This window comes from Gadus chalcogrammus, chromosome 12 (assembly GCF_026213295.1).
Source record: "Gadus chalcogrammus isolate NIFS_2021 chromosome 12, NIFS_Gcha_1.0, whole genome shotgun sequence".
NCBI lineage: Eukaryota > Metazoa > Chordata > Actinopteri > Gadiformes > Gadidae > Gadus > Gadus chalcogrammus.
The window spans coordinates 30,981,564-31,008,153 of NC_079423.1; the positions used below are offsets into that span (position 1 = coordinate 30,981,564).

The 26,590-nt window shown below is 48.1% G+C and overlaps 2 protein-coding genes across 2 annotated transcripts; one reads left to right on the plus strand and one right to left on the minus strand.

Annotated features, from left to right (window-relative positions):
• Nucleotides 1-709: 709 nt before the first annotated feature.
• Nucleotides 710-5,334, minus strand: npl (N-acetylneuraminate pyruvate lyase (dihydrodipicolinate synthase)). Its single transcript, XM_056604720.1, has 12 exons — nucleotides 5,229-5,334; nucleotides 4,735-4,825; nucleotides 4,400-4,473; nucleotides 4,168-4,255; nucleotides 3,769-3,826; nucleotides 3,233-3,308; nucleotides 2,961-3,053; nucleotides 2,702-2,847; nucleotides 2,540-2,586; nucleotides 2,129-2,213; nucleotides 1,989-2,028; nucleotides 710-1,477 (listed from the first exon to the last, which is right to left on the minus strand). Exons 1-12 carry the CDS (start codon nucleotides 5,275-5,277, stop codon nucleotides 1,332-1,334), a joined length of 993 nt encoding a protein of 330 aa, XP_056460695.1. The 5' UTR covers nucleotides 5,278-5,334; the 3' UTR covers nucleotides 710-1,331.
• A 221-nt stretch (nucleotides 5,335-5,555) lies between these two features.
• edem3 (ER degradation enhancer, mannosidase alpha-like 3) lies at nucleotides 5,556-26,500 on the plus strand. Its single transcript, XM_056604676.1, has 20 exons — nucleotides 5,556-6,723; nucleotides 6,835-6,880; nucleotides 7,449-7,549; nucleotides 8,306-8,345; nucleotides 8,582-8,694; nucleotides 8,804-8,957; nucleotides 9,468-9,602; nucleotides 11,882-11,987; nucleotides 12,901-12,998; nucleotides 13,574-13,699; nucleotides 14,260-14,343; nucleotides 14,926-15,009; nucleotides 15,321-15,445; nucleotides 16,848-17,019; nucleotides 17,362-17,507; nucleotides 18,073-18,217; nucleotides 20,701-20,892; nucleotides 22,075-22,240; nucleotides 23,001-23,186; nucleotides 24,920-26,500. Exons 1-20 carry the CDS (start codon nucleotides 6,599-6,601, stop codon nucleotides 25,351-25,353), a joined length of 2,778 nt encoding a protein of 925 aa, XP_056460651.1. The 5' UTR covers nucleotides 5,556-6,598; the 3' UTR covers nucleotides 25,354-26,500.
• The last annotated feature ends 90 nt before the right edge of the window (nucleotides 26,501-26,590 follow it).

Genomic DNA, 26,590 nt, shown 5'->3' on the forward strand with positions numbered 1-26,590 from the left:
TTTTTTCTATTTATTCTATCTATTTTGGAATGAAGCAAATATTTTAGTCCTTCAGAAACAAGGTTTGAGGAATGTATGCACCGGTTTCTGTTTTATAACATATAATATAATATTTTTTAATCCAATTATATCATGCTATAATCATGTCGTGTTATATAATATAATATTATTTATAATACATTATATTATATTCTTTACACATGCCTATACTTAGTTTAATCAAACGAATATAGAATACTAATATTCACTATACAGACAATAAAATGTGGCCATAAATTAGGCGTATTCTTATTCATTGGATCACTGGGATACAATAACAGCAGATATCTAAACGTTTTTTTTTTTTTGTGGCGGTTACAGGCCTGTAGCTTATACACGTCAGCAGGGGGTGCTGTTGACATTATTTGTAAGCAAGTTATTGAGGAAGTTTTGTACCTAAAATAAGCATGTTTGTGCTCTCAATCGGGTGCAGGACATTAACTACTGTTATGAAAGGTCTGTCACATTCTTTCAAGTACACTCAGTTAACAAATTATTAAGTGTATAGGTCTAATAAGGCATTCAAATGCTTTCAATTTGCTTTCAATGCAACTCATAAATTACATCAGAGTAGTCCTTTTGTAACATTGTAAGGGCTGTATCGTTACTTTGCTTACTTTAAATAATTGAAATTAAATGTAAAAAGAAGTACTGAATAATGACTGATTGATGTTTGAAACAGAGCAAAAAAAAAGATGTACCAAATCAAACTTTATTCAATTATTTATGAGAGGGTTGACTGAATTGTTTAAAATGTAATTCCCCTTTTCATTGTTAGCAAGAAAATCATCAACTCGTAATAAAACAGATTTGTCTCATATATCAAGCACCGTAAAGGTAACATTATGACAAAAACAATTGTGTAAAAAAAGATCCAAAAGCATTACAAGTCCTGCCATATTGGATGATTTGAAGTAGTTAAAGTTAAGTGGGTTTAAACTAGAGCCGACGATAATGGATTTTAAGGGCCGATACTGATATTAGGGAGTAAAAAGATAACCGATAGATATATCGTCCGATATTTAAAATATAGATATCAGTGTGCGGATGTGCAGTTTAGAGGTTCATCCACTACAGTATATGACACCATATCATTTCAAATCGGCAAACACATACCCCAATACCGATATACTGTATCTGTGACGGGCCAATATCGGCCGATAAAATCAGCCAACCGATATAGCGGTCAGGCTCTAGTTTAAACTAATAACCGGACATAATAGTAACTTCTCAGGTAACAAAGCAATCAGGAGAGCGTCAGCAGGGTCATTTTTTGGTCACTCTAAAAGCTCTCAAGGTTCCGGAAAGATCTGGCGGTACTTTTGTGCGACAGCAGCAGCCACCTCGGGACGACACGGAACTAAAGGCAGTCTCGGAGGTCCGAGGATCAGTCCAGATAAGTCACTCATCAACCGCTTGTTCACGGCGACATCAAAGCCTGTGGAGCACAGTCCAAAACAACAAACATGTCAGAACAGGCCTTAAGTCACTCCCATTAATTGCTATCTCATATCCATACCTCCGTTTCTGGAACCTTGGAGTAATGTTTTTTGGGACATTGTTTAATAATTAATCGTGAAATCCTTTTTGATGATGGGGATACATAATAATAATAATAATAATCATAAATAAAATATATATAGCGCTTAATATGGTACTCTAAGACGCTTTACATACATCATTGTGTTTGATGTGGCCTGTATTCCTCAAGCGAGACGGGGCAAAAAAACGAACTCTTTAACCAAGGTAATGGTATATTTATGTTGATTTAGGATTTTACAGTACGACATCCGTCTTTAGTCTTCTCAATATGTGATGAGTATCGGTCGCAGCTTTGCATCTTGATGTACAAGCCCTGTGGTGCTGCTCATTTAGGAAAGGAACCACTGAGTAGAAAACAGGATATAACACAGATAATAGATCCGGCGGAACGTGTTTAAAGGTCGTACCGTATTTAGAGGCAAAGGCGAGAAGGTCTTGCACACTGAACTGTTTGGTAAGAAAATGACACTTAGACGTTAGTACATGAGGCCCTGCAGAACACTGGAGTATAGGGCTTGACGGTATGGTCCTTGATCAGGTGTAATACCTGCAGAGCTCTGGCCCCGACGATGTCCCCTTGAGCAAACGCCATCATTAGTTTGTTGAAGTGGGAACCCAGATAGTTATACAAGCTGTGTAACGGGGAACAGATAATGAAAACAAAATGAAACATAAAGCTATCATCAATGCATGATCCATGCATTGGACAGGAGCATCCATCTTCCATAGAATGCATCGCATCGGTGCCATGATGTGCGGGCCGTCGACACAGTCATGGCCTTACAGTCGCAGTTGTGCTGCCTGCAATGCACCTCTGGATGCACACTTTCCACAAGCTTCATATTAGGTGTGCTCTGCGTGAACCGCACACAAGGACCACGATAACGTCATTTTTCGTTCAAACTATGAGACTATGAATTATGCCTAACGAGGTAGCGACAGGTTGCCACACACACACCTGCCCACTGCTCCGTTGGCTCCAAAGGCGAGAGCGGCCAGCAGTTGCTAGGAGCAAATCACAGGCAGGCAGAGGGTCAATATCAGACACGTCGTCAGAGAATGCAGATCTTTAGGTGACACACACACGGTACGACAGATAAACAAGGTGGAAGAGACTGACCTCGTCGACGCCATAGAGGAGCGCCTGATCGGCCTGACTGTGTCTGACACACTGTCCAAAGTCCATCAGATCGGTTCCACTGAACTTTACGCCACTGAAGGTCGGAATGAGCGCCTCCAGGCCTTTACAGACGTCCGACGCGAGCACTGTCGGAGGGAAACGCCCAGATCTTCAGACACTTCATACACAAAAGAGCCATTGTGAACATAGAGAGGCGTCAGGCCAATGACCACGGAGAAGATCGGATGAAAGCTCTCACGGTTGGAGCCAGTGAGGGCCGGGAGGTGGTAGTAGTATAAAGGCAGAGTGGGGGCAGCCGAGGCAACCTCCTTCAGGTAAGACCTCAGAGCGTCTGCAAGAAAAGGACGGAATCAAATAAAAACATGAATCGTGTTCTTCAAATACATCGACAATAAACTGATTTACATGCGCTGATCAAATTTGATCTACAGAAAGAACGTACACAAAATATATATGAGAAGGTGGCAGGCCCACTGTGATCGACTAATACAAGTTGCCTGGACCACACACCTGCGGTTTTGGGTTTGAAGAAGGACGGAGATATCACTCCTATTCCATCAGCTCCTGCGGTCTCAGCATGGTGAGCCTATGGGGAACATTAACGTCACTAACATTCCCAAACCGGATGAGAAACATTCACCATTAAACAGGCAAGCTGTATGAGTGATGGTTTACGCAAGAAACATTAACTTGTCAACTTAGTTTATAGAATAAAATGTAAGGGTTGAATGGTATGGTGATATGGTAAATATAAATGATAACATTGGGATGGAGATGTATGGAAGAGGATATGGGCCACATGTGATTTAATTTTGAGTTGAAAGCGAGAATTCTGGCTTTAAATTCAGAATTCTGATTCAAACTCTCAGAACTCCAAAAAAATCCCATGTGGCCCATATCCTTTTCCTTAGAGATGAGTCTGACAGAAGTAACTGTGGTATTGATAAGTTATGATGCTGATGATGATTATGATGAAGATGATGATGACACAATATCAAATAGTGATTTGTGAATGGGTACATTTCAGGGAAAAAATGATGTCTCACCAAATCCTTTGAATCTTTTAGACTCAAACAACCTACGTGCACAATCACGTTATCCATTCTGGGGAAAACGCACGTGCACACACACACACACACACACACACACACACACACACACACACACACACACACACACACACACACACACACACACACACACACACACACACAAGCAAAAGCACACGCATGATAGTGGCAATGCAAAACGTTATTTAGATTGTTTACCATCAATACATGCACATACATTTTTTCCACCGCATTTTACTGACTAGTAATACTGGTGCAACTCAGCAAGCGCAGCGGCGATTGGTTAACTTTTCTAAACATCCCGACCACAAGCAACACAGAAAACTATACGTACTGTTTCTTATTAAACACACACACAGCCACACAATGACTCACTTTCCCCTGGCTCTCAGACACCACTCTGCTGCCGTTCTCTTCCTCTCCTCCACGCTGAGCGACATGCCCTCCCCAGTGGTGCCATTCACTGCGGAAGGAAAACCCAGTACACCAGTGGTCGTGGACAGCTACACACCAGCACGCTTACCATTCACTGTTCAGTCGTTCACTAGTTGATAGGTATTGAATCTTGGTGAAAGACGAGGAGGGACTAAACAAAGGAGGAACTTACCAAAAATGTTCCGAACACCTTGCCGCTCTGTCAGGTAGACGACGTAAGGTCCGATCACTGATAAGTCCAGTTCACTGTTTTGAGTTAAAGCAATACAGTCATTAAGGCACTTAAATTAGATTCAATGAGTCCGATTAATTTAAATTGTTATGATTGTCTCCAGAGCTAAACATGCCCACGCATTTTAAGACCAAATTCAGTTAGATACCACTTCTCAATTCATATTATTTCCCTTTCTTTCCTAGAGGGACGGGAGTCAAGGGACGCTCGGACGCATACACATCTAAATTCTTTGCAGGGTGAGAGTTTAAAGAACCCTAAACCACTTTACAGACCCTCCTGACGTGAGAGGGGTGAATGTGGCTGCAACAAGCCCAGTCAGTTTGACAGGAAGCCGGGACGCCATTTCTGTGGGAGAGACAGGACCTAAAGAGGAACATCAAAGTGCAATAGCAATGGTTACTTAGTTACTTACACCATTACACATGTCTCATTAATCATAAATAACTGATGATTCTTGTTCATGAGTCTTGTTGATGAGTTTAGATTTTGTTTTATAAATTGTAGTGATTTAAATTAAGAAAATAGAGCAAATAATGATAATTAGGTATTTACAGTACATACTCTGGATACCTTGATTATTCAAGATTAAAATGTAGAGCTTCTACTTTACTGGGAATTCAATAAATCTGCAGACAATGCATAGATTCAGGTTTCTTGCATGCAATTCACCATGGATTTAAAGTTAAGATTATCACTACCTCTTCAGAAAGAAGTGTTTTGAACAAGAACAACCAAAAAAAATACAACTATAGCTACAATACCATACCTGTTTGCAGTGTGGACATTGTGTCAAAGTTGCTTGTGATCCGTCTCATCTGGACTCTCTCCTCAGGAAGGATTTGTTTTGAGAGGTAAAGTCATGTGATTCAACATGCGCTGCGTCAGCATCCCAGCAAAGGCTCACGGGAAATGAGGTCTTTTCTAGTTTATGCAAATACAATCGATAAGAAGCGGGCTTATTGTTTAAAATTGTGCTCCCAAAGGCTTTGAGGAATTTATACAATTTATCAAGATCACAACCTAAGTCGATAATATACCAACATAACTTTTCAAGGAATGTCAACACACGAACTAAAGAGACGTCGGCAACCCGGCGGTGGGCGGGACTATCGCCCCGGATGCGGAAGTCGCTGGTGACGTTTCGCACGACTATCTGTATGCTACATTAGGCTAATAGCATATCTGGGGTGTCAGTTCAAGTCGCCAAGCGTTGTTAAAGTTATCCACTGGAGATATTTTTTTTAAGGAAAACGACCTCTTAATAACCCCTGCTGTTCCCCATGGACGATGTGAAGTGCGTTCACATCATTTAGGACACAGCGGGTCCAGTGGATAGCTACCGATGCTACCTATCTAAAGCTAATAACAGGCTGAATAACATCTCAGTAAAAGGGAAGAAACGCGCTTTCAACATGTCATTATATCGGTGACAGGACGGTCTGGGGTGGTGATGAACGACACAACTTTTCTGGACATCTTAAACATGGTTTCATCGCGGAAGGCAGTCGGGCGAAGATAAGGTATTTCAGGAGGTGTAACAGGGGAGATGGGAACAATGTCAACAAGGCGTCTGTCGGCGGAGGTGTATGCCAATTAAACGGCGACGGTCTAGTTTGTGATCGTCACAGAGGTAGGAGTTTGTAAACCCGTGGTCTGTGACATGCCGACGTGTCGTGCCCTATCATTAGATTACAGGTGAGCTGGGGAAGTAAACAGGTGTGACCCGTGAATACACACCGAGTTCCTGGTGAACAGCAGAACTACTAGACACTAAACCTCGATGCCTGATGGATTTACAGCTCGACACCTGATGGACTAGAATAGTGGGATTACTGTAATATCTGCGAATGCCTTAATTCCAGTTTCAGGTTCCAGTTTCAAGATTCAGAGCGAGCAGCTCTGACCGCGTCTTGAGACACCGACGTTATGATGAAGGGGATTATTCATAATGAGGCTTCTGGAAACTAAAGTATCGCATCTGCTTGTTCGTGAACAACGACTATTAGAGACGTGATCCCTTGGACTGGAATAAAGAAGGTCCGCATGGCAACACACTCGGATGGATCTCCTGACATCTGCTAGAAAAGCACAGCCGCTGGCGTATTGATTAACTTTCTGCCAGCCCATACCACAATAATGTGCATATCACTGGGCAGTTGGATACCCTCAAAAATGTTCCCCATACGGTTACACATGCTGCTCCTTGCCTTCCTATTCGGCCAAGGACTAGCGATGTCCAGAGAGGAGAGACACAAACTAAGGTGAGTAGGGGGGGGGGGTCATAAGAGCTTAACGTGAGACAGACAGGCTTTTAACTTTTAGAGGATATCTCCGTCCTCCTTCCTGACTTGTTGTTTTCTAATCATCCAAAGGGACCAAGTGGTGGAGATGTTTGACCATGCTTATCAGAATTACATGGTGAGTAAAGAACACTAACCTTGTCGCCTCTGACATTGCAAGAAGGGTGACAATTCTAAGGGGAGGGGACTAAATGAACTGGTCTCTCTGTGCTGGACCTAGTGTGTGTATAGACGTTGTGGCTATTTGGTTTTATGCTAAAACAAATGTGTTTAGTGGCTATGGGGTTTTTACCCCCTAGCTAAAGGTACTGCGTTCGAACCCGAATGTCCACACCCTCGCACGAGATGCTTATCCCCTATCCCTCTTCTTCTCATTTGACTGTCCCTTCATTCACAACAACTTAAGTCGCTTTTGTTAAAAGCATCTCTCTAAATGACCTTTTAACAGAAATGAAGACAAGCCATGTTCTTATTTATGGATCTTGTTTTGGTCTGAGACCCTGAACCAGGTTCCCCATTCACGGTCAAGTTGATTGATTAACAAGTTTAAAGTAACTCCATCATCAAGACAGAACGGGCAATGGTGCAACGTGTATCTGGGCTTAGAAAGACGGCCCCACCAAATGATTTACTGTTGGTTCTTTCTGCTTTGTGTGTCTGTTTGTGTGTGTGCGCACACGGCACAGGACCATGCTTACCCAGCGGATGAGCTCATGCCTCTCACGTGCCGAGGTCGCGTCCGGGGCCTTGAGCCTAGCAGGGGCGATGTGGACGATGCTCTGGGCAAGTGAGTAGCCGGCTCTCTTTGTATGTCCTCAAAGACTCGTCGTGACTACTGTCGGTCAAGCTTCACATTTTCGAGCTGAGCTTCTCCGGAGGTTATCGGGTCTGAGACAGAAGACATGGACCAGCCGGTTTGTGGTCAACACCAAATGACAATGGTTGAGCCTGGTAGGGGCTTGACTGTCGGCTTTAAAACATGCACTGAGACGTGTATGATTTGCTGTGTGACTAGCTACTGGACGTAAGAAATGTAAACACTGTAATAAACAAATAGGCGTGAACTGTTTTGCCACAAAGCAGCAAACTGGAGGTTGGTTCATGGTTGAGCACCTGCTGTCCCTCTCAACTACAGATATGTTATAGTGTACCTAACTGTGGGATATAATGAATAAAGCCGTTGAGCTATCGGAGGTGCAGTACACACGCTATTGCCAGGCTCTAAGACAGCACTTCTCTTGCAGAAGATAAGAGGCTCCTACGTTAAGGAGGTTAATTATATTGTCTCAAGGCGTCGATTACAACCAACCGGGACTATTTACTTTAAGTCACTTCTTTGCAAAGCAACTTGATATCAATACCGATTCATGTCACTCAGGCACAGGTAAAGGTTTGGCTTCTTGCTCAAGGATGCCCACAGGTAGAGATGAAGACTTTGGGGATAGAACCCAGAATCTTTAGGCAATCTTTAGGCAGTGTATCACCCTCATCGCGACGCTAAATTATCCCGCCCCAGAGTCTAAGTTCTCTATTTCCTTTTTAGGTTCTCCCTCACCTTGATCGATACTCTGGACACCCTAGTGGTAAGTGCTTCCATTTTATTATGCATGTTACCAAACGGAGTGCAAAGACTGTGACCAAATGTAAGGAACAGCCCATGATCTTAAGAAAACACTGCCCCCATTTAAATGCAAACGCATTAACTCGACTCCATAGAAGGCACAAAATATACCTATTAATTGAAAGGGGTTTATCTGTGAGCGTTGTTCTCCCATGGGTCTATACATTGTCAGCATCTTCCCCTCATCTCCGTCCCCAGGTGCTGAACAAGACGGTAGAGTTCGAAGCGGCCGTACGGCGGGTCTTGAAAGACGTGAAGCTCGACAACGACATCGTGGTGTCCGTGTTCGAGACCAACATCCGCGTCCTGGGGTGAGAAAACGACTCGTTCTACTCTGAGGTCTGGGGGAGTGAATCCATCTTCCGCCTGTGATGTCTGACTTGCTGGTGCCGTGCTGTGCTGTGCGTTGTGTGTTTTCAGAGGCCTGCTGGGAGGCCACTCCATGGCCATCATGCTGAAGAAACGCGGAGAGCGCATGCTGTGGTACCAAGACGAGCTCCTGCACATGGCCAAAGAGCTGGGACATCGTCTGCTGCCCGCCTTCAACACCAGCAGCGGCCTCCCTTATCCCAGGGTGAGACATCTTTAAGAGCCAGACCCGGGCTGGCTGGGGAGGAGCCAACTAGACGTTGGAGAGTAGCCAACATGCTGGGTCGTTTCGTCTCCTTTCTCCTTCCAACGGCCGAGAGTGGTTTTGATATCATTTTGTAGTTGCAGATACAGCCAGCTATTACGCAGCATTGTTGAATCCTTGAACCAACTATCGACCAGATTGTTCTTGGTCAATGCCAAAAGAATTGTGTCAAGGCACCGCAGAAGATTTTTTTAATTCCAGTCAGTAAAAATATCTAACAATACAGATGAAAGTCCCTAATAGGATTTTTGGTAACTCTGGTACAAGTTCAGGGTTTCCTTTTTATCGGATAATAACGTAAGAGAGGGGTGGCGATGTGGCAAACACGATGACATGCTCGTGGAATCATTCAGTGTTTCACACACCTTGGACGCAGGATCCATTTCTGCTCCCCGATCATTTCTTCTGAACCGTGACGATGATCAAACGCTGTCGTTTCTTTGACGTCAGGTCAATCTGAAACATGGGGTCGGGGGTCCTGAGAGCCGGACAGGCACAGAAACGGACACCTGCACGGCCTGTGCAGGGACGATCATCCTGGAGTTCGCTGCTCTAAGCCGCTTCACCGGGGACCCCGTGTTTGAGGTAAGGTGTTAGGAGTTAACTAGACACTGAGGAGATGACTTGACTAGGAGGGGTTGACTTGGCTAGGAGGGGTTAACTTGACTACAAAACCAGGTGGCCATGCAGTGATAATGAAATCATCGCATTTCTTATAGTTTTATCCACATCATTTAGATCATTGGTTCTCAAAGTGCGGCCCGCGGGCCAATGGTGGCCCGCAGAAACATTCCTGGCGGCCCGCAATGACATATAGATTTATTTTTCCTTTTTTAATAACAAAATTAATTTAAACATAAATTAAATAAATATAAAGAGAAAAGTCTACTCTAGCTTTAAATTAAATCCTGTTATTTGTTAATTTTAATCCGAATGTACATTACTTTGAAAGGATGAACCTCAGTTTTTAGACCTCACTTGACCTCACTCCCAGAGGTCAACGGTGCAATGTTTTTGTTCACCACTGGGATGCTGACATTTGCCGACCCTCAGTCAAATTTTGGCTTCCTAAATTGGCCCTCAGCTGTCAAAACTTTGAGAACCCCTGATCTTGGGGATACTAAATCATCAAAATCTAATAAACATTTGTTTTGTACTCCAGGGTGACAACGAAGTGCAAAACAATTTGCCATTTCCTATTTATTTTATCAGTTTCAGTGTGGAGAAACTGTGTTCCCAAGAGGCTGAGCTTACAGGAAGGGTTACAGCAATCTTGCACAGTCTAAAGAGCGCAAAGGAAACTTCCCTGTTCTACTGTTCTATCCTCATTTCATGACAGCTGCTATAAGAACAGCAAGTCACTCAAGAAATTAAATCGTTTTACTTAGCTTCGACTCTTGCAACAGGAGAAATCGTGGCTCTTTCTCCAAGAGTAGTCGCTGAGCTCTCATTTACCGAGAAGCAGCAGCACAGTGTTTAGGTTAGCCGCTCTAAGTTACCCGTGTAGAACGTTGCGTCAAATTAGTTCCGTAAAATCATAGTTATTTTATTTGGTCATCACAGGGGGGCCACAGGGGGGGCCAGGGACATGTCTAAAGGGGCACTGGCCCCTGTAGGCCCCCGTGTAGAATCGCCATTGATGGCCCGTGTTGTAGCAATGTTCACTACCATGATAAAAGCACCCTGCAAATTCGTAGGCTGTGTTTGTACTCGGGGCATATCCGTCGAGGAAGAATGGTCCTTATTGAACCTCACCATGATTGAGAGCATGGTGAATCTCCACAATCCAAACCAAAACTCCAGGCAGGTTGTCAGCCCGACATCTAGCCCAGAGTGCCATCCATTTAAATAAATAAATTAGAATCAGTTAAGTTACTATCTATTGCTTAATAAGGTAACAAAATGGTGATTTAGCTTATGGCGCACTTATGAAAGCCCTTGTGCAATAATATTAATTTTACTTGCCCTAACCCTAACCCTTAACTGGGTGCTGGTGGTTCCCCACATGTGTAAAATAATATAATAATTGCAAAGCAAACAATTTCTGTTCCCTCTTTCTTCATTTGTCACGTGAAGTCGTTCCCCATTTTGTTATACTTTTCCATCATTGCCAGTAAGTTTTTTTTTATTATTATATCAATATTAATTTAAACAAAAATATAATTATATATAAAGAGAAAAGTCGACTCTCTCCAGCTTTCTATTAAATCCTGTTATTTGTTAGTTTTAATCTGACTGCACATTACTTTGAAAGGATGAACCTCAGTTTCGTGATTTAGACCTCACTTGACCTCACTCCCAGAGGTCTACGGTGCAATGTTTTTTTTCACCACTGGGATGGTGACGGCGTTTCCCGCCTACATTTCTTTCCTTTGGCGGCCCTCAGTCAAATTGTGGGTTCCTAAATTGGCCCTCAGCTGTCAACTTTGAGAACCCCTGATTTAGATGGTAGACGCATCACTGAATCAGTCGACGGATCAATTGGCAATCGATTCTAGTTTAGCCAGCGTAACTAAGAATGACCAGGTTATCAGGTACCAACATCTCAATGTCAGATTGATCCTGAATTCTTCGGACATCAAAAATTTGTTTTCACCTTATTTTGAAAGAAAAGCTCTAAGTTCCTCGAGGTGCTACACCCCTGCCATACATTTGGTCCTCAGCAGTTGGCTGTTTTGTGCGGTAACATACAAGTTAATAAAGTGGTGGAGGTTGTTTCCCTTTTGAGTCAGAGGATGTGTGCGCCAGTGCAGCTGTGGGTTCTGTAGCCGTTTCCTTTGGGAGGAACTACAGTGTCTGACTGTGGAGTGTAGATTTGTTTATCGATGGTTCAGTGTACTTAGCAAACGCCCTCCTGTCCACAGGTGCATGCCCGCAGAGCCCTGGACTTCCTGTGGGAGAAGAGGCAGAGGAACAGCAATCTCGTGGGCACCACCATCAACATCCACTCTGGAGAGTGGGTCCGCAGAGGTGAGGCGGGGGAGAAGGAGTGACGGGGAGGGTGATGGTGAAACTGAGAGGACAGAGTGAGACATGTAGGAGAGAGGGAGAGGTTAGAGTGAGGCGAAGAGAGGCTGGTCAAACTGAGAAGTAAGAGTGAGACTTGTAGGGGAGAGGGAGATGGAGAGTGAGACCAAGAGGGGAGACTGGCTGAAATGGGGAGGGGAGGTGCAATGTGTGGTGCAGGTGTCGGAGCTAAATGCTGGAAGGTAGGGCTGCTCGATTATGGAAAAAATCATCATCACGATTATTTAGGTCAATATTGAAATCACGATTATTCAAACGATTATTTTTGAATTTGAAAACGTGATGTATTTATTCAGCACGTTTCAAAGACACTTTGTAAGTGAGAACTTTGAAATTTTGCCTTAGAAAATACACAAAATGGTCAGAAATAATTTTTTCAAATCGAAAGTAATGAACAGATATGTATTCAGCTGTACTTCTGCTGTTCTTTCTATAAAGCATTGAATAAAAAAATAAAAAATATATAATAAAAAAATAATCAAAAACTTGATCATATTAGTTTTGTGATCATTTCGTTCCGAAATCGAGAGCGAAATTCGATTAATCTCCCAGCCCTACTGGAAGGTATAATGCAATGAGGCTTTGGAGGGAAAGGACGAGTGAGAAGGGGAGAGGGACTTCAGCGGCACCAGTCAACAATATGTGGCTTGCTTGGGGGTTGAGGGGAGAAGAGAGGGAGGAGTGAGGAAGGGAATGGAGGCAGGTAGAGACATGGAAGCAGTTAGTCAATAGTAGATGTCTTAAACAGAACAAGTGGGTTATCTTACCAAATGGACAATTGCTGTTTCATGAAAGTAGGGTGTGTTTTGAAGCCCCACTAACCTCTTCCGTTGTGTTGTGTGTGTGTCTGGTGAAGACAGTGGCGTCGGAGCAGGTATCGACTCGTACTACGAGTATTTGCTGAAGGCGTACGTCCTCCTGGGAGATGACCTCTTTCTGCAGCGCTTCAACATTGTGAGAGGACAATTAAACACGCACACACCTCTCATACACAGTTACCTTTTTATACTGCACAGTGGGATCTTAGTAGCTGGCATTTGCGTGGTTTAGTCCTTTTTAGTAAGGGCAAAAGTTTCCTTCAGTTCTTGCACTAGTTCTGTGTTTACTTTCTAATCCTTTGGTAGTTCAGGATGTTTCCTGTTATCAGTTGAATGCCTTTTTTACCAGGAAATATTTTTTTAATACTTTTAAATACATTTTTAAACCAGAAGAAAAAGCAAAAACAGGAGTTTGCATGGCTTGACTGAGATAAAATCTATCATGGTACTATATATATTTATTTATATACATGCATAGTACAAGTGCACAGATACATTAATTGACTCAATATAATGCCATCTCACTTGTCGATGGTGTTGACCCATAGTAGTAGTATGTTGAAATGCGTACCTTTGTAGCGGACTCTAGGCTACAGTCCAAATGCAAGACTACATAGTGCCAGATATCTGTTGAGTTCACCGAGGCCTGCTCTGGCCGGGTCGAGACTGACTGTGTGTGTGTGTGTGTGTGCGTGTGTGTGTGGACCCTAGCACTATGCATCCATCATGAAGTACATCAGCCAGCCGCCCCTGCTGCTGGACGTGCACATCCACAAGCCCCTCCTCCCCGCACGCACCTGGATGGACTCCCTGCTGGCCTTCTTCCCCGGACTCCAGGTCAGCCACTGTGTAACACGCCGACCGGGCCAGCCCGTTGGGAGCTGCCTAACACACAGGTCGATCAGTGGACCTGACTGGACCAGCAGTAGCTCAGGTGGTAGAGCGGGTTGGCTGGTAACCGGAAGTTCGCTAGTTCGATCCCTAGCTCCGCCTAGCTGAGTGTCGAGGTGACCCCGAGCGAGACGCTCTCCCAGACTGCTGCCGACGAGTGGTTGACTCCGTCGTCGGCGTGACTGTGTGATTGAATGGTTGCAAGTTGCTTGGGATAAAAGCGTCTGGAAAAGCTGTTAATGCGGATCGATGACCTGTAGCGAGAAGGATTTCATCTGTCATTGTTTTTTAATGATATCGATGAGTGTGTGAGGGGTTGTACTGCACTGAACAGTGCCCTAACCAAGCAACGGATGCCCGCACAAGAGATGCACTTTATGTCTGACCGATGCAGACAACACGTTGCCCATGTTGCCCGCCTGCAAACAGGTTTCCGTAACAGGAACTATGTGGTGTCGGTCGGTGAGATTGTCTTTCCATCCCGCGTTGTTTTGTGCTCCCGCCAGGTGCTAAAGGGCGACATCCGTCCCGCCATCGAGACACACGAGATGTTGTATCAGGTGACCAAGAAACACAACTTTCTCCCCGAGGTAAGTGTGTCTCACTCCCTCTCTGTCACCGCTGCACAGTGCCATATGGCAGGCAGGGGTTCGCTGTGTTCACTGTGTGACTCTTCTCTTCTCCTACGGCGGTGTTAACGTGTACTCTGTACCAGGGTTCCCGCGGATCCTTAAAAAGTCTTAAATTCATAAATCGAACAATCAGGCCTTAAATAGCATTAAAAAGTCTTAAATCCATCTTTCAAAAGTCTTAAAAATGTTTACGCATGGTAAGTAGGATTTTATGATTGTAATTAGTCTCAAATCTAAAAAAGAATAGTTAACATTTTTTATATATATACATTAATAGCAGGAATGTTGCGCAATCACGAGAGCGGAACCAACAAAACATTTGTTTTGCGGATGCACGTCGTCCAAAAAGCCTACTGATAGTGGAAATATGTTCAAATAATTTTTTCCACTAGTGTTTATTGTGTCGTTGGTCTTAAATTTCCTTTCAAGTGGCATTAAAAATGTCTTAAAAAGTCTTACATTTAACTTTCATTAAGCTGTAGGAACCATGCTCTGTACTGACCGTCCCAAATGCCCCCCCCCCCCCCCCCCCCCCTCCAGGCCTTCACAACAGATTTCCGGGTCCACTGGGCTCAGCACCCCCTGAGACCTGAGTTTGCTGAGAGCACCTATTTCCTCTACAAGGTAATGGATCACGCAGAGGATTGCATTCTGTTCAATGTCACGGTAAAATGTTGAGCCCCGCTAATGTTATGCTTCGTGTTCGTGGTCCTCCCGTTCAGAGGCTGCCGTTCTAGATACTAGTATGTAAACTATGTATACTCATTTTGGCGAGATGGCAAATTATAACCCGAATCGATATCCAGTCAAAAACGAGAACGTGTCGCAAGACGCCTTCTGATGATCTATATCGCAAAAAGGAGAAGCATCTCCTGTATGTTTCGTCATGTCTCTAACTTCCTCGTCTTCCCCCACCTCCCCCCTGCTGCCTCCAGGCCACCGGAGACCCCTACTACCTGGAGGTGGGGCGCACAGTGCTGGACAACCTGAACCGCTACGCCCGGGTGCCCTGTGGCTTCGCGGCCATGAAGGACGTGCGCACTGGCAGCCACGAGGACCGGTGAGATGAGGAGGAGGAGGAGGAGGAGGAGGAGGAGGAGGGGGGGAGAGCTAGGGGGAACTAGGAACAGTGTGTCAGAGGCGAAGTAAAACTGCTGATGAGACTTGTGTGAATCTTGTGGTCGTCAAACACACCCCTGCCTTTTGCAAGAACAGAGGTTATCGAGCGGAAGTCAAAGGGTGCGTTTGGTGGGTCTGTAACGGTTGGGTTCCTGGTGGCTTGCCCACGCAATGATCTAATTGTGGCAATTGACTAACTGGTCAGATGAATCCATTCCTACATCGCTAAAGTTACATTTGAAAGAACATGGAAGGTATGATGCTACAGAAAGATCAGGTAGGGAGATAAAAGGTGAAAGGATATATTTAAGCAATAGATCACGCCAGGCTGTGGTATGTGCTCATTATACCACTGTTAAGGGGCGTTGTCCGGCCCCGACGCGCAGCGGAGGGCCGGCGACCCCCTTCACAGTGGCATAATGAGCACATGCCACTGACTGAAGTGATCTATTGCTTTTATACAACGGTTACTGTTATGGCGAAACAAAATTCATAGACACACTACATTTAAAAAGAAACCAAGAAAGTCAAAATAGCCGTTTTAATTAAAGAATACAAAAAAGTAGTCCCTCCTGGCTGCCGCTATGCATCGACGGTCGCTATGCAACACACTTTAGCGTCCCTCCGAGAGAAGGCTCCGATAGAGCGGTTCGCCGGCAATTTATCCTATGGAGCAGTTCACTCGCCTAAGCTCGCCTAAGTGTGCCTAAGCTTTCGTTAGTCTCTCCATCGCCTTGCTCACTCCCGGAGTAACAACATTTACACCCTCTCCATCATCCAACACATGTTTTACTTTGTAACTGTTTCTACTTCCAGGCGCGGAGTGATATGCAAACTTTCACAAAATGATCGGGCGTCATAGCAGTTATGTATACGCTCATTATACAACAGTTGGGAACCAATCAGATCGCTGGATTTAGGTCCCCCGTTGTATAAACATATATATACATTAGTCGAAATGGTGTTCAGTGAGGCTGGGGACTTATTGATTAATAAACATTGTGTGGTTTTATTATTGGCTGTTCGGTGCCCTTCGTGCGGGGCTGTTTAATAAATCAACGGCTTTGAAGTGGCGTCTCAAGGGGAGCATACAGCACTGATCTTGCTGTTGAGAATATCAGGCATGCAATACGTGTCGCATCCAGTAGGGCTGCACTATTTTGATGCAGTAACCCCCCCCCCCCTTTCACCGTAGACGTCAATGTCAAATCCCGATGAAGATGTTGTGACATTGTGCACACTCCTGGTGTCCATTAAGCGCACCACCCCTTGGCCCTCGGGCCAGTCTTCTCCCCCTCTCCCCCTTTCCCCCTCTCACTCTCTCCTACCTCTCCCCCTTTCAGGATGGACTCGTTCTTCCTGGCCGAGATGTTCAAGTACCTGTTCCTGCTGTTCGCCGACACGGAGGATCTCCCCTTCGACGTGGAGGACTACATCTTCACCACGGAAGCCCACCTGCTGCCCCTGTCCCTCTCCGTGGCGCCCAGCTCGGCCGCCACGCTGGGGAATGCCACGGTAACCCCCGGTTACCAAACCGGTGCATGTTCTTCTCAAGTGCCCTACCCTCTCCCTTGGTAGATCCCTTAAAGTAACTGAAAATAAAGAAAAGGTTTATAATTCGACTGCATACCAAAAGGTAACTCATGAACATCTAATCCTTCCCTTCGGGAGACTCTTCAATAGACTAATGTTTTAGATTAGTTTAACTTCCTGCCCCCGTGCTTATCGCCATCTACCGCTAATTCATTAATCAGTGTACTAAATATTTAAAGTTTTCCTCATGCCATTATAATCCACATCAATGTGTAAGCGGGCACGTTCTGCTGGTCGTCTCTGACTCTGGCTCTCCCACTTCAGTCCGAGGGCGAGGTGGACGACACCAACTTCGATTGGACCTGCCCGAACACCCGCCTCCTCTTCCCCGACCCCGCCTACCCTCGGAACCTCAGGGACCCAATCCGCAGTGCCGTGGACAAGAGCTGTCCCCGCCCCCTTCCTTACCGGTAACCCCCCCCCCCCCATCTTTCTTCCCCTTTGTATGAATGTGTGGTAATACTCGTACCCAACTGTTAGAGGAAGAGGAGGGGGAGTGCTGAGACAGCTCTCCAATATTGTGAAATTGGACCGCAGTTCCCATTTTAAGTACTCTGTCAATAGGACAGAGTGTACCTTTTTGTGAAGCACAAAACGTGCAGCAATCAAAAAAACTAAATCCATCGGCGCGAAGAAGAAGAGACTGTGGGACTGTGAGGCGTTAATCGCCTCCACATGGGACGCCGAGTAGCTCGGGTTGTAGGGTAACCGGATGGTTGCTAGTTCGAACCCCGGCTCCTCCAGAGCGTCGAGGTGTCCCTGAGCGAGACGCCTCGCCCTGACTGCTCCCGACGAGCCGGCTGTCGCCCTGCGTGGTCGACTCCGCCGTCGGTGTGTGGATGTGTGAATGAGTGGTTGTAAGTCGCGTCAAAATGTAAATTTGCTTTACTATTTGGATGCGCCTGAATGACCCCTCTCTCTCTCTCTCTCTTTCCCCCCCCCCCCTCCATGCTTGCCCCCCCCCCCCCCCCCCAGGGAGCCGGGGATGGGTCGCGCCCCCCTCAGGGCCCAGGACTTCATGGCCAACAACCCGGAGCACCTGGAGCTGCTGAGGCGGATGGGGGTCAGCCTGATCCACCTGAAGGACGGCCGTGTGCAGCTGGTGCAGCACGCCACCCAGGTAGGCCCTCACCCACTCACTCACCCACTCACTCACCCACCCAGGTAGACCCTCACCCACTCACTCACTCACCCACCCAGGGAGACCCTCACCCACTCACTCACTCACTCACCCACCCACCCAGGGAGACCCTCACCCACTCACTCACTCACTCACCCACCCAGGTAGACCCTCACCCACTCACTCACTCACCCACCCAGGGAGACACTCACCCACCCAGGTAGACCCTCACCCACTCACTCACTCACCCACCCAGGGAGACCCTCACCCACTCACTCACTCACTCACTCACTCACCCACCCAGGGAGACCCTCACCCACTCACTCACTCACTCACTCACCCACCCAGGGAGACCCTCACCCACTCACTCACTCACTCACTCACTCACTCACTCACTCACTCACTCACTCACTCACTCACTCACTCACTCACCCACCCACCCAGGGAGACCCTCACCCACTCACTCACTCACTCACTCACCCACCCAGGTAGACCCTCACCCACTCACTCACTCACCCACCCAGGGAGACCCTCACCCACTCACTCACTCACCCACCCAGGGAGACACTCACCCACCCAGGTAGACCCTCACCCACTCACTCACTCACCCACCCAGGGAGACCCTCACCCACTCACTCACTCACTCACTCACCCACCCAGGGAGACCCTCACCCACTCACTCACTCACTCACTCACTCACTCACTCACTCACTCACTCACTCACTCACTCACTCACCCACCCACCCAGGGAGACCCTCACCCACTCACTCACTCACTCACTCACCCACCCAGGTAGACCCTCACCCACTCACTCACTCACCCACCCAGGGAGACCCTCACCCACTCACTCACTCACCCACCCAGGGAGACACTCACCCACCCAGGTAGACCCTCACCCACTCACTCACTCACCCACCCAGGGAGACCCTCACCCACTCACTCACTCACTCACTCACTCTCCCACCCAGGGAGACCCTCACCCACTCACTCACTCACTCACTCACCCACCCAGGGAGACCCTCACCCACTCACTCACTCACTCACTCACTCACTCACTCACTCACTCACTCACTCACTCACTCACTCACTCACTCACCCACCCACCCAGGGAGACCCTCACCCACTCACTCACTCACTCACCCACCCACCCAGGGAGACCCTCACCCACTCACTCACTCACTCACCCACCCAGGTAGACCCTCACCCACTCACTCACTCACCCACCCAGGGAGACCCTCACCCACTCACTCACTCACTCACTCACTCACCCACCCAGGGAGACCCTCACCCACTCACTCACTCACTCACTCACCCACCCAGGGAGACCCTCACCCACCCACTCACTCACTCACTCACTCACTCACTCACTCACTCACTCACTCACTCACTCACTCACTCACTCACTCACTCACTCACTCACTCACTCACTCACTCACCCAGGTAGACCCTCACTCACTCACTCACTCACTCACTCACTCACTCACTCACTCACTCACCCAGGTAGACACTCACTCACTCACTCACTCACTCACTCACTCACTCACTCACTCACTCACTCACTCACTCACTCACTCACTCACTCACTCACTCACTCACCCACCCAGTTAGACCCTCACCCACTCACTCACTCACCCAGGTAAACCCCCACTCACTCACCCAGGTCAACCCTCACTCACGCAGGAAACCCACTCAGGCCTCCCGGGTAACCCACTCACTCCCGCCACGTAATTCACTCACTCACTCGTCAGCGGGCCCCCTGCATAGGAGGACCCAAATAAATACGAGGACATGAATGAAGTGCACGGGGAAGCTATACAATTTACTCAGACACTGCTGTCCAATTAGTCTCCAGTTATTTTCTTCAAATGTTCTTCAAAGATTCATTTATGCCACCTCTGATCAAATAATTGTTCTCTCCCTGTCTGTGTTTGCTTCTTTCCTCCCTCTCTATCTAACTCTCGTTCTGTCTGGGCCCCTGCCTCTGTTCTCCTCTCTCTGCTTCTGTGTGTCTCTGTCTGTCTCTGTCTCTGTGTCGGTCTGCCTTCCTCTCTCCGTGCTGTGCTCCTGTCTGTCTCTCTCCTCTCTCTGCCTCTCTCCTCTCCTCTCCTCTCCTCTCCTCTCCTCTCCTCTCCTCTCCTCTCCTCTCCTCTCCTCTCCTCTCCTCTCCTCTCTCTCCTCTCTCTGCCTCTCTCATATCTATGTCTGTGCTCCTCTCTCTCCGCTCCGCTCCTCTCCTCTCTCTGCCTCTCTCCTCTCTCTCCTATCTATGTCTGTGCTCCTCTCTCGCCTCTCCTCCCTCTCCTCTCCTCTCCTCCCTCTCCTCTCCTCTCCTCTCCTCTCCTCTCCTCTCCTCTCCTCTCCTCTCCTCTCTCTCCTCTCTCTGCCTCTCTCCTCTCTCTCCTATCTATGTCTGTGCTCCTCTCTCTCCTCTCTCCTCTCTCCTCTCTCCTCTCTCTCCATCTCTGGCTGCTCCGCGCCTGCAGGCCGTGAGTGCGGTGGCGGCGGAGGACGGCATGCGCTTCATGCAGGAGATGATGGAGCTCTCCAGCCAGCAGCAAAAGGAGCAGCTTCCCCCGAGGGCCATCCAGATCGTCTCACACCCCTACTTTGGCAGAGTGGTATTGACCGCTGGCCCCGCTCAGTTCGGAACGGACCTGTCCAAGAGCTCCACGGGGGTGAGTCACGTCTCGAGTCGTGACGGCCCGCGCCGATCAGTAAACCTCCGTAGTGCTAGGGCTGCTGGGTGCCTCATTCCGTGAACCATCTGGTGGTTCAGACAAATACGGGAGCTCATTGATTATTCGTCAGCCGCGTTTTAAGAGATGGATGAGAGTAGCGGTGCCAGGATATCAGGATAGACTCGCAGGACGTAATGGATTACAGCGCACACACATAACTTAAAGGGCCAGTGAACCCAGAGTCGTGTTCTTCTTCGTTTGAACGGCACGGTTTATATGTTATGATCTTGAGTGATCAATGCCACTTTGTTGCAAAAATAATACCATCATTTATAAAAAAAAAAAGTGCCGTGAATCGTATGTTCTTGCTAGTTGTCCGTCCACCATTTTGTCAGCGTCGTGCTGTCTGGGAGTGCTCTTCTGGGGCCCTTGTTCGTGAGCAGTGTGTGGAGCTCCGTCTGGCCGGCCGTCTGCCGTCTGAGAGCTTCTCCGACACAACGATGGCGTCTCGTACACAACATCGCTCACACTCCGCAACACACGCTAGCTGCCAAAAAGTATCGCAAAGTCTGCACGAGCCGTAACCACGGCGATAAGACACGCCCACGCACACGCACACGCACACACAGAGAGAGAGAGCTCTCAGCCCATCTACATATTTCTCAATCTCAAAGTGTTGGACTTCCAGCCCCTTTTAATGGGGGTACACACCCAGAGAATCCTGTTCCCTCCCAGGAACGGAACCTGACGTCTGTCTGTCTCTCTCTTTCTGTCTCTCTAACTCACCCACCCTCTGTCCCTGTCTCTCCCTCACCCACCCTCTGTCCCTGTCTCCCTCTCACCCACCCTCTGTCCCTGTCTCCCTCTCACCCACCCTCTGTCTCTGTCTCGCCCTCTCACCCACTCTTTGTCCCTCTCTCTCTCTCTCACTCTCACTCTCACTCTCTGTCTCTCTCTCCCTCTCACCCACTCTGTCTCTATCTCTCACTCTTTGTCTCTCTCTCCCTCTCACCCACTCTGTTTCTATCTCTCTCTCTCCCTCACTCTCTCTCCCTCTCTCCCCTCTGTCTCTCACCCACTCTGTCTCCATCTCTCGCCCTCTCCCTCTGCCCCACTCTCTCTCCCCCCCTCTCCCTCTCCCCCACTCTGTCTCCCTCTCCCTCCCCCTCTCCCCTCCAGGTCCGGGGATTCGTGACAGTGGCCGAGCCCTACAGCGGCTGCTCCGAGCTGACCAACGGGGACTTCGTGCAGGGACGCATCGCCCTGCTGCAGAGGGGCCAGTGCATGTTCGCCGAGAAGGCCCGCCACATCCAGCGGGCCGGCGCCATCGGCGGCATCGTCATCGGTGAGGGCAGCGGGTCACCGGGGGACGCGAGGGGGGGGTGTGCCCACAACGCGGCCTCACTGCGTGATGTCCGCGTCGACTAGCGAGGGACTTTGGGATGAATTTGGCTCAGGAGGGAGAGCGGGTCGGCTGGTAACCGGAAGGTCGCTGGTTCGATCCCCGGCTCCTCCTGGCGGAGTCTCGAGGTGACCTTGAGCGAGACGCCTCACCCTGACTGCTCCCGGCGAGCCGGCTGTCGCCTTGCGTTGTTGACACCGCCTACGGGGTGTGAATGGGTGAATGTTAGGCCAAATTGTAAAGCACTTTGAGTGGCCACTGGCTAGAAATACGCTTATTAAATGCGGTCCATTTAACATTTACGAATGGCCTTCTTAACACCTCCTCCTCTCCCCTCCTCCTCTCTGTCCTCTCCCTCCTCTTTCCCTCCTCCTCTCCCTCCCCATCCCTCCTCCTCCTCCTCCTCCCCTCTCTCTTCCCTCCTCTGTCCTCTCCTCCTCTCTTCCTCTCTCCCCATCCCTCCCTCCCCCTCTCCTCCCTCCCTCCCTCCCTCCTCCTCCTCCTTCTCTTTTTCCTCCTCCTCTCCATTCTCCTCCTTTCCTCCCCTCTCTCTCTCCTCCTCTGTCCTCTCCTCCTCTCTCCCCATCCCTCCTCCTCCTCCTCCTTTCCTCCTCTCTCTCTCTCCTCCTCTGTCCTCTCCTCCTCTCTCCCTCTCTCCCCATCCCTCCCTCCTCCTCCTCCTCCTCCGTCCCTGTCTCCCCAGACGACAACGAGGGCAGCAGCAGCGACACCGCGCCGCTCTTCCAGATGGCGGGCGACGGGCGCAGCACGGACGACGTCCACGTGCCCATCCTCTTCCTGTTCCACAAGGAGGGGAACATCCTGCTGCGGGCGCTGAAGGAGTACCGCGAGGTGGAGGTGTTGCTAAGCGACAAGGCCCGGGACCGAGGTGAGCCTCCGCCGTCTGCCGATGCGCTCGCCTCCGTCCCGCCGGCCGCCCCCAGATGTTATTATGATCAAACATCTGATGTTCAGAAAGAAAAAAAACCTTCAGCCTCTGCGGATGACGACTGCTGGGAGCTTGCGTGTGTGCATACGTGTTTGTGTGTGTATATTTGTTTACGTGACGCGTGTGTACGTGCGGTGACTCACGGCGGTGGGCTCCGATCGCAGCTCGCTCCCCAGATATGTTTGAACGTACCCGAACGTAGGTGAGCAATCTGGCACGCTCGCACAACTTCCAGCCCGACCTATCACGCCCCCTCCTGCTTGCTGCACTTTGTTTCTCTCCCTCTCCCGGTCCCTGTTAAGACTGTAACAGGCCTGTCCTGTCCTGTGTCTGTCCTGTGTCTGTCCTGTCCTGTCCTGAGTCTGTCTTTCTGACCTTCTTTAAATGCACAAAATAATAAATAAATAAATGGTGGTTAGTGAGGTCCCCCCCTTCGCTGAAAAGCGTCTTTGAGTGTCTAGAAAAGCGCTAGATAAATTCAGTCCATTATTATTATTATTCCATCCTCCACTCTGCCCCTTGTCAGTGTCCGTCTAAAAAGGTAATACCTACTCCCTGCTGCAGTAGGTGTCTTCATCCTCTCCTGCTCCTCTACCTCTCTCTATTCCACTTTCCTCTCATCTCTCCGTTTTATCTGTTTGTGCAACAAGCAACCTGATGACCTGTGTCTAGTTCTGTCGATCAACCCCATAACCCTCTTCTGTAGAAATTGGTTAGATGCACAGAGAGTGAGAGAGGTGGGTGGAAGCGATTGGTCGGGTCAAAACTAGGGCTGGCTAGTACGGAAACAAACAATGATGCTTTTATTTAATCTATAGGATTCAGGATTCATATACAGGCTTTATTTTCTCAACAAACAATGACTCAACGAATGAAATGTATGAACTCACTCTGAACCTAATAATGGTTTTGCCCCATCTGCTAAGATCTCAAGGGACGTTGTTCTGTGTACCTGAAATAATAATATTGCTAGACACGCACATTTCCCACACTGTGCTAAAAATAGCGTTTTTCAATCCATTTTGACATCGGACCATAATCAAAACCCACTCATGTTCCAGACTATCCAAACTTCATGTTGAACCACCTGGATCTACAATGTCTTTTCACTAGAGTAGGGGGAATTGTACGGCAGTATAATGATGATGCTGGCCTAAGCCTTGATATCTACAGCTTCAGCAGGATGGATCTTCTACTCTCCTTCTTTCTAACACGAAGCTTCCATTGGGAGCTAAATGTGAACTAGCAGCATGCTGTCTGGTTGAACAGCTCCCCGGCTTGCAGGTCGAAACAGTGAATTCTGTGTCATTCCTCCAGCAGCGATATGAGGGTAATGTTTCCTCTACGACCCAGGACGTCTCTCAGGGCTGTCACTGGAACTCACCCGCTCCCCCCTGTGACGCTCTGTGATGGCAGAAGATATTTCTCTCCTCCAAAGCCCAGAATGTTCCACATGACAACGCTGGGGTGTCGGGCGGCTTCGGTAGAGCAGCTTTGTGCTTTGAGGAGCTTTCTGCTCCGTGAGTCACCGCTAGCATCACGCAGTTTGAGCCGACAGCCCCCCGGTGAAAACCGGTCTATTCCTGACTAGGAAGGAGGGGGGGGTGAGGGGGAGGGACCCAGGGGGGGGGGAGAGACTCACTAATTCTCACCCGCTTGGAATTTCCTTTCAGGTGTGGCCCTGCCTGAGGAGGTGAACAACTGTGTAACGCACAAGACCACGCCCTCGCTCGCGGGCCCCGGAGACAAGGTGCAGACGAGCACCGTGGAGCTCGACGTCTCCGAGGCGGTGGCGGCGGTGGCGGCAGCGGCGGTGGCGGTGGCGGCGGACGAGGGTCGCGCCGGGGAGGACGACGCCGGTCCCCCGGGGGAGACGGCGGGCCCCTCAGAGCCTCAGGAGTCCAGTCGGACTGAGCCTAGCGATGAGGGGGTGGAGCCGGAGCCGGAGGGGGAGGGGCCAGAGGTGGAGGTGCCTGAGGGGGCGGCGCCGGAGGACGACGATGCCCCGAGTGGCAGCAGCAGCAGCAGCCAATCAGTGGATGAGTTAATGGCTGATTGGCAGGAGGACTTGGACGCGTTTCAGCAGATGGACGAAGAGGAGCTCTGACAGTCACCTGAACCCCCGCCCCCTGTGACTGTGGTACGACCCAGATGGGGGACAGCTGAGGTTCCCTTACAATCATCAGATGAAAAAAAATAAAGAAACTGTCGTGTGAAAAGGGAAGGCTTTTTAAGAGCAGAAATAATGAATCCGGCACGTTTAGAAAAACGACAACAATACAAACTGAACAAAGGGGCTGTAGATGATATTATGCGAGCAGTATTCCTCAGTGGGAGACAGAAGGCTGATTGGAAGCTATCTTTAACCTCAAGAAGGTCCTTGTAGCTGATGGGTTATTGTTTGGGTTCCAAGGAGGAGGGGAGTCCCTCGCTTCACTGTCAGAGCGCTCTGCATAACCCATTCTAGAGACAACAAGCTACAGGGACTAGATTACACATAACCATAAGCTTACTCTCGCGTTGGACTTCATCTTGCTCTCTCTATGCATTTTTATCTGACTCTTTTACTTACAAATGGGAAGCCATAATCAATGTTGATTTGATTTAATAAACTGGTCCAACTTTACTTAGTGGGGCCTGCATCGAGTGTACGGCATGAAGCCTCCTCAGTGGGGGCCGCTGGCCTACATTGACGCACGGTACGGGTTTGCAAAGCCTTCTCCCCTGGAAGATGTATGTATATGTACAAAGATGTAATTGTCCAGATATTTTTGTTTATATTGACTATATAGCTTTGCATCGTTTCTGGTCGTGCTGACTGATCAACCAGCCGTACCAGGGAAAAAAATACCTCGCGCTGGACCACAAAGTGTTGAGCGGACCAGCCCTTCAATGTATTGCGAATTAAGCTTGGGGTGACACTACCACCGATGGCCACCAGAGGGCGGAGCGGTTTTTAGTTCACGGCTCAGTCTGCGGTGAGCTGAGCTCACTGAAATAGGAAATTTAGCAAATTAATTAATTGAAGATAAGGTGGAATATAATAAAATGGAATTACTTTTAATTGCTGTATCTTTTTTTCCATGCGTCAATTCATTTTTAATGATCGATCGATGAAGACATGAAGTAAAAACTAAAAGATATATATTTATTGCCACATCCAGCGATTTTAAGAACTATCACAATTGGAAATCCATGGGCTATCTTTATTAATCAAATGCCTTTCAATATTCAAATGTGATTTATGAATACAAGTATGACGTAATAAAAAAATAAAAGTTGATATTTTTTGGATGCTCATTATAAAGTTTGATTTTCATCGATTTCCAAATAAGTTGAGGAAA

What these genes read in the sequence shown, in the direction of transcription:
- npl (XM_056604720.1), bottom strand. Translation starts at nt 5,277, where the DNA reads ATGAGACGGATCACAAGCAACTTTGACACAATGTCCACACTGCAAACA. An exon ending in GGCCCTCACTGGCTCCAACC is followed by an intron (nt 2,848 to 2,960) that starts GTGAGAGCTTTC and finishes TCCCTCCGACAG; the next exon opens with TGCTCGCGTCGGACGTCTGT. An exon ending in TCGGGGCCAGAGCTCTGCAG is followed by an intron (nt 2,029 to 2,128) that starts GTATTACACCTG and finishes CTTACCAAACAG; the next exon opens with TTCAGTGTGCAAGACCTTCT.
- edem3 (XM_056604676.1), top strand. Translation starts at nt 6,599, where the DNA reads ATGTGCATATCACTGGGCAGTTGGATACCCTCAAAAATGTTCCCCATA. An exon ending in CCTTCTTCCCCGGACTCCAG is followed by an intron (nt 13,700 to 14,259) that starts GTCAGCCACTGT and finishes TGCTCCCGCCAG; the next exon opens with GTGCTAAAGGGCGACATCCG. An exon ending in TGTCCAAGAGCTCCACGGGG is followed by an intron (nt 20,893 to 22,074) that starts GTGAGTCACGTC and finishes TCTCCCCTCCAG; the next exon opens with GTCCGGGGATTCGTGACAGT.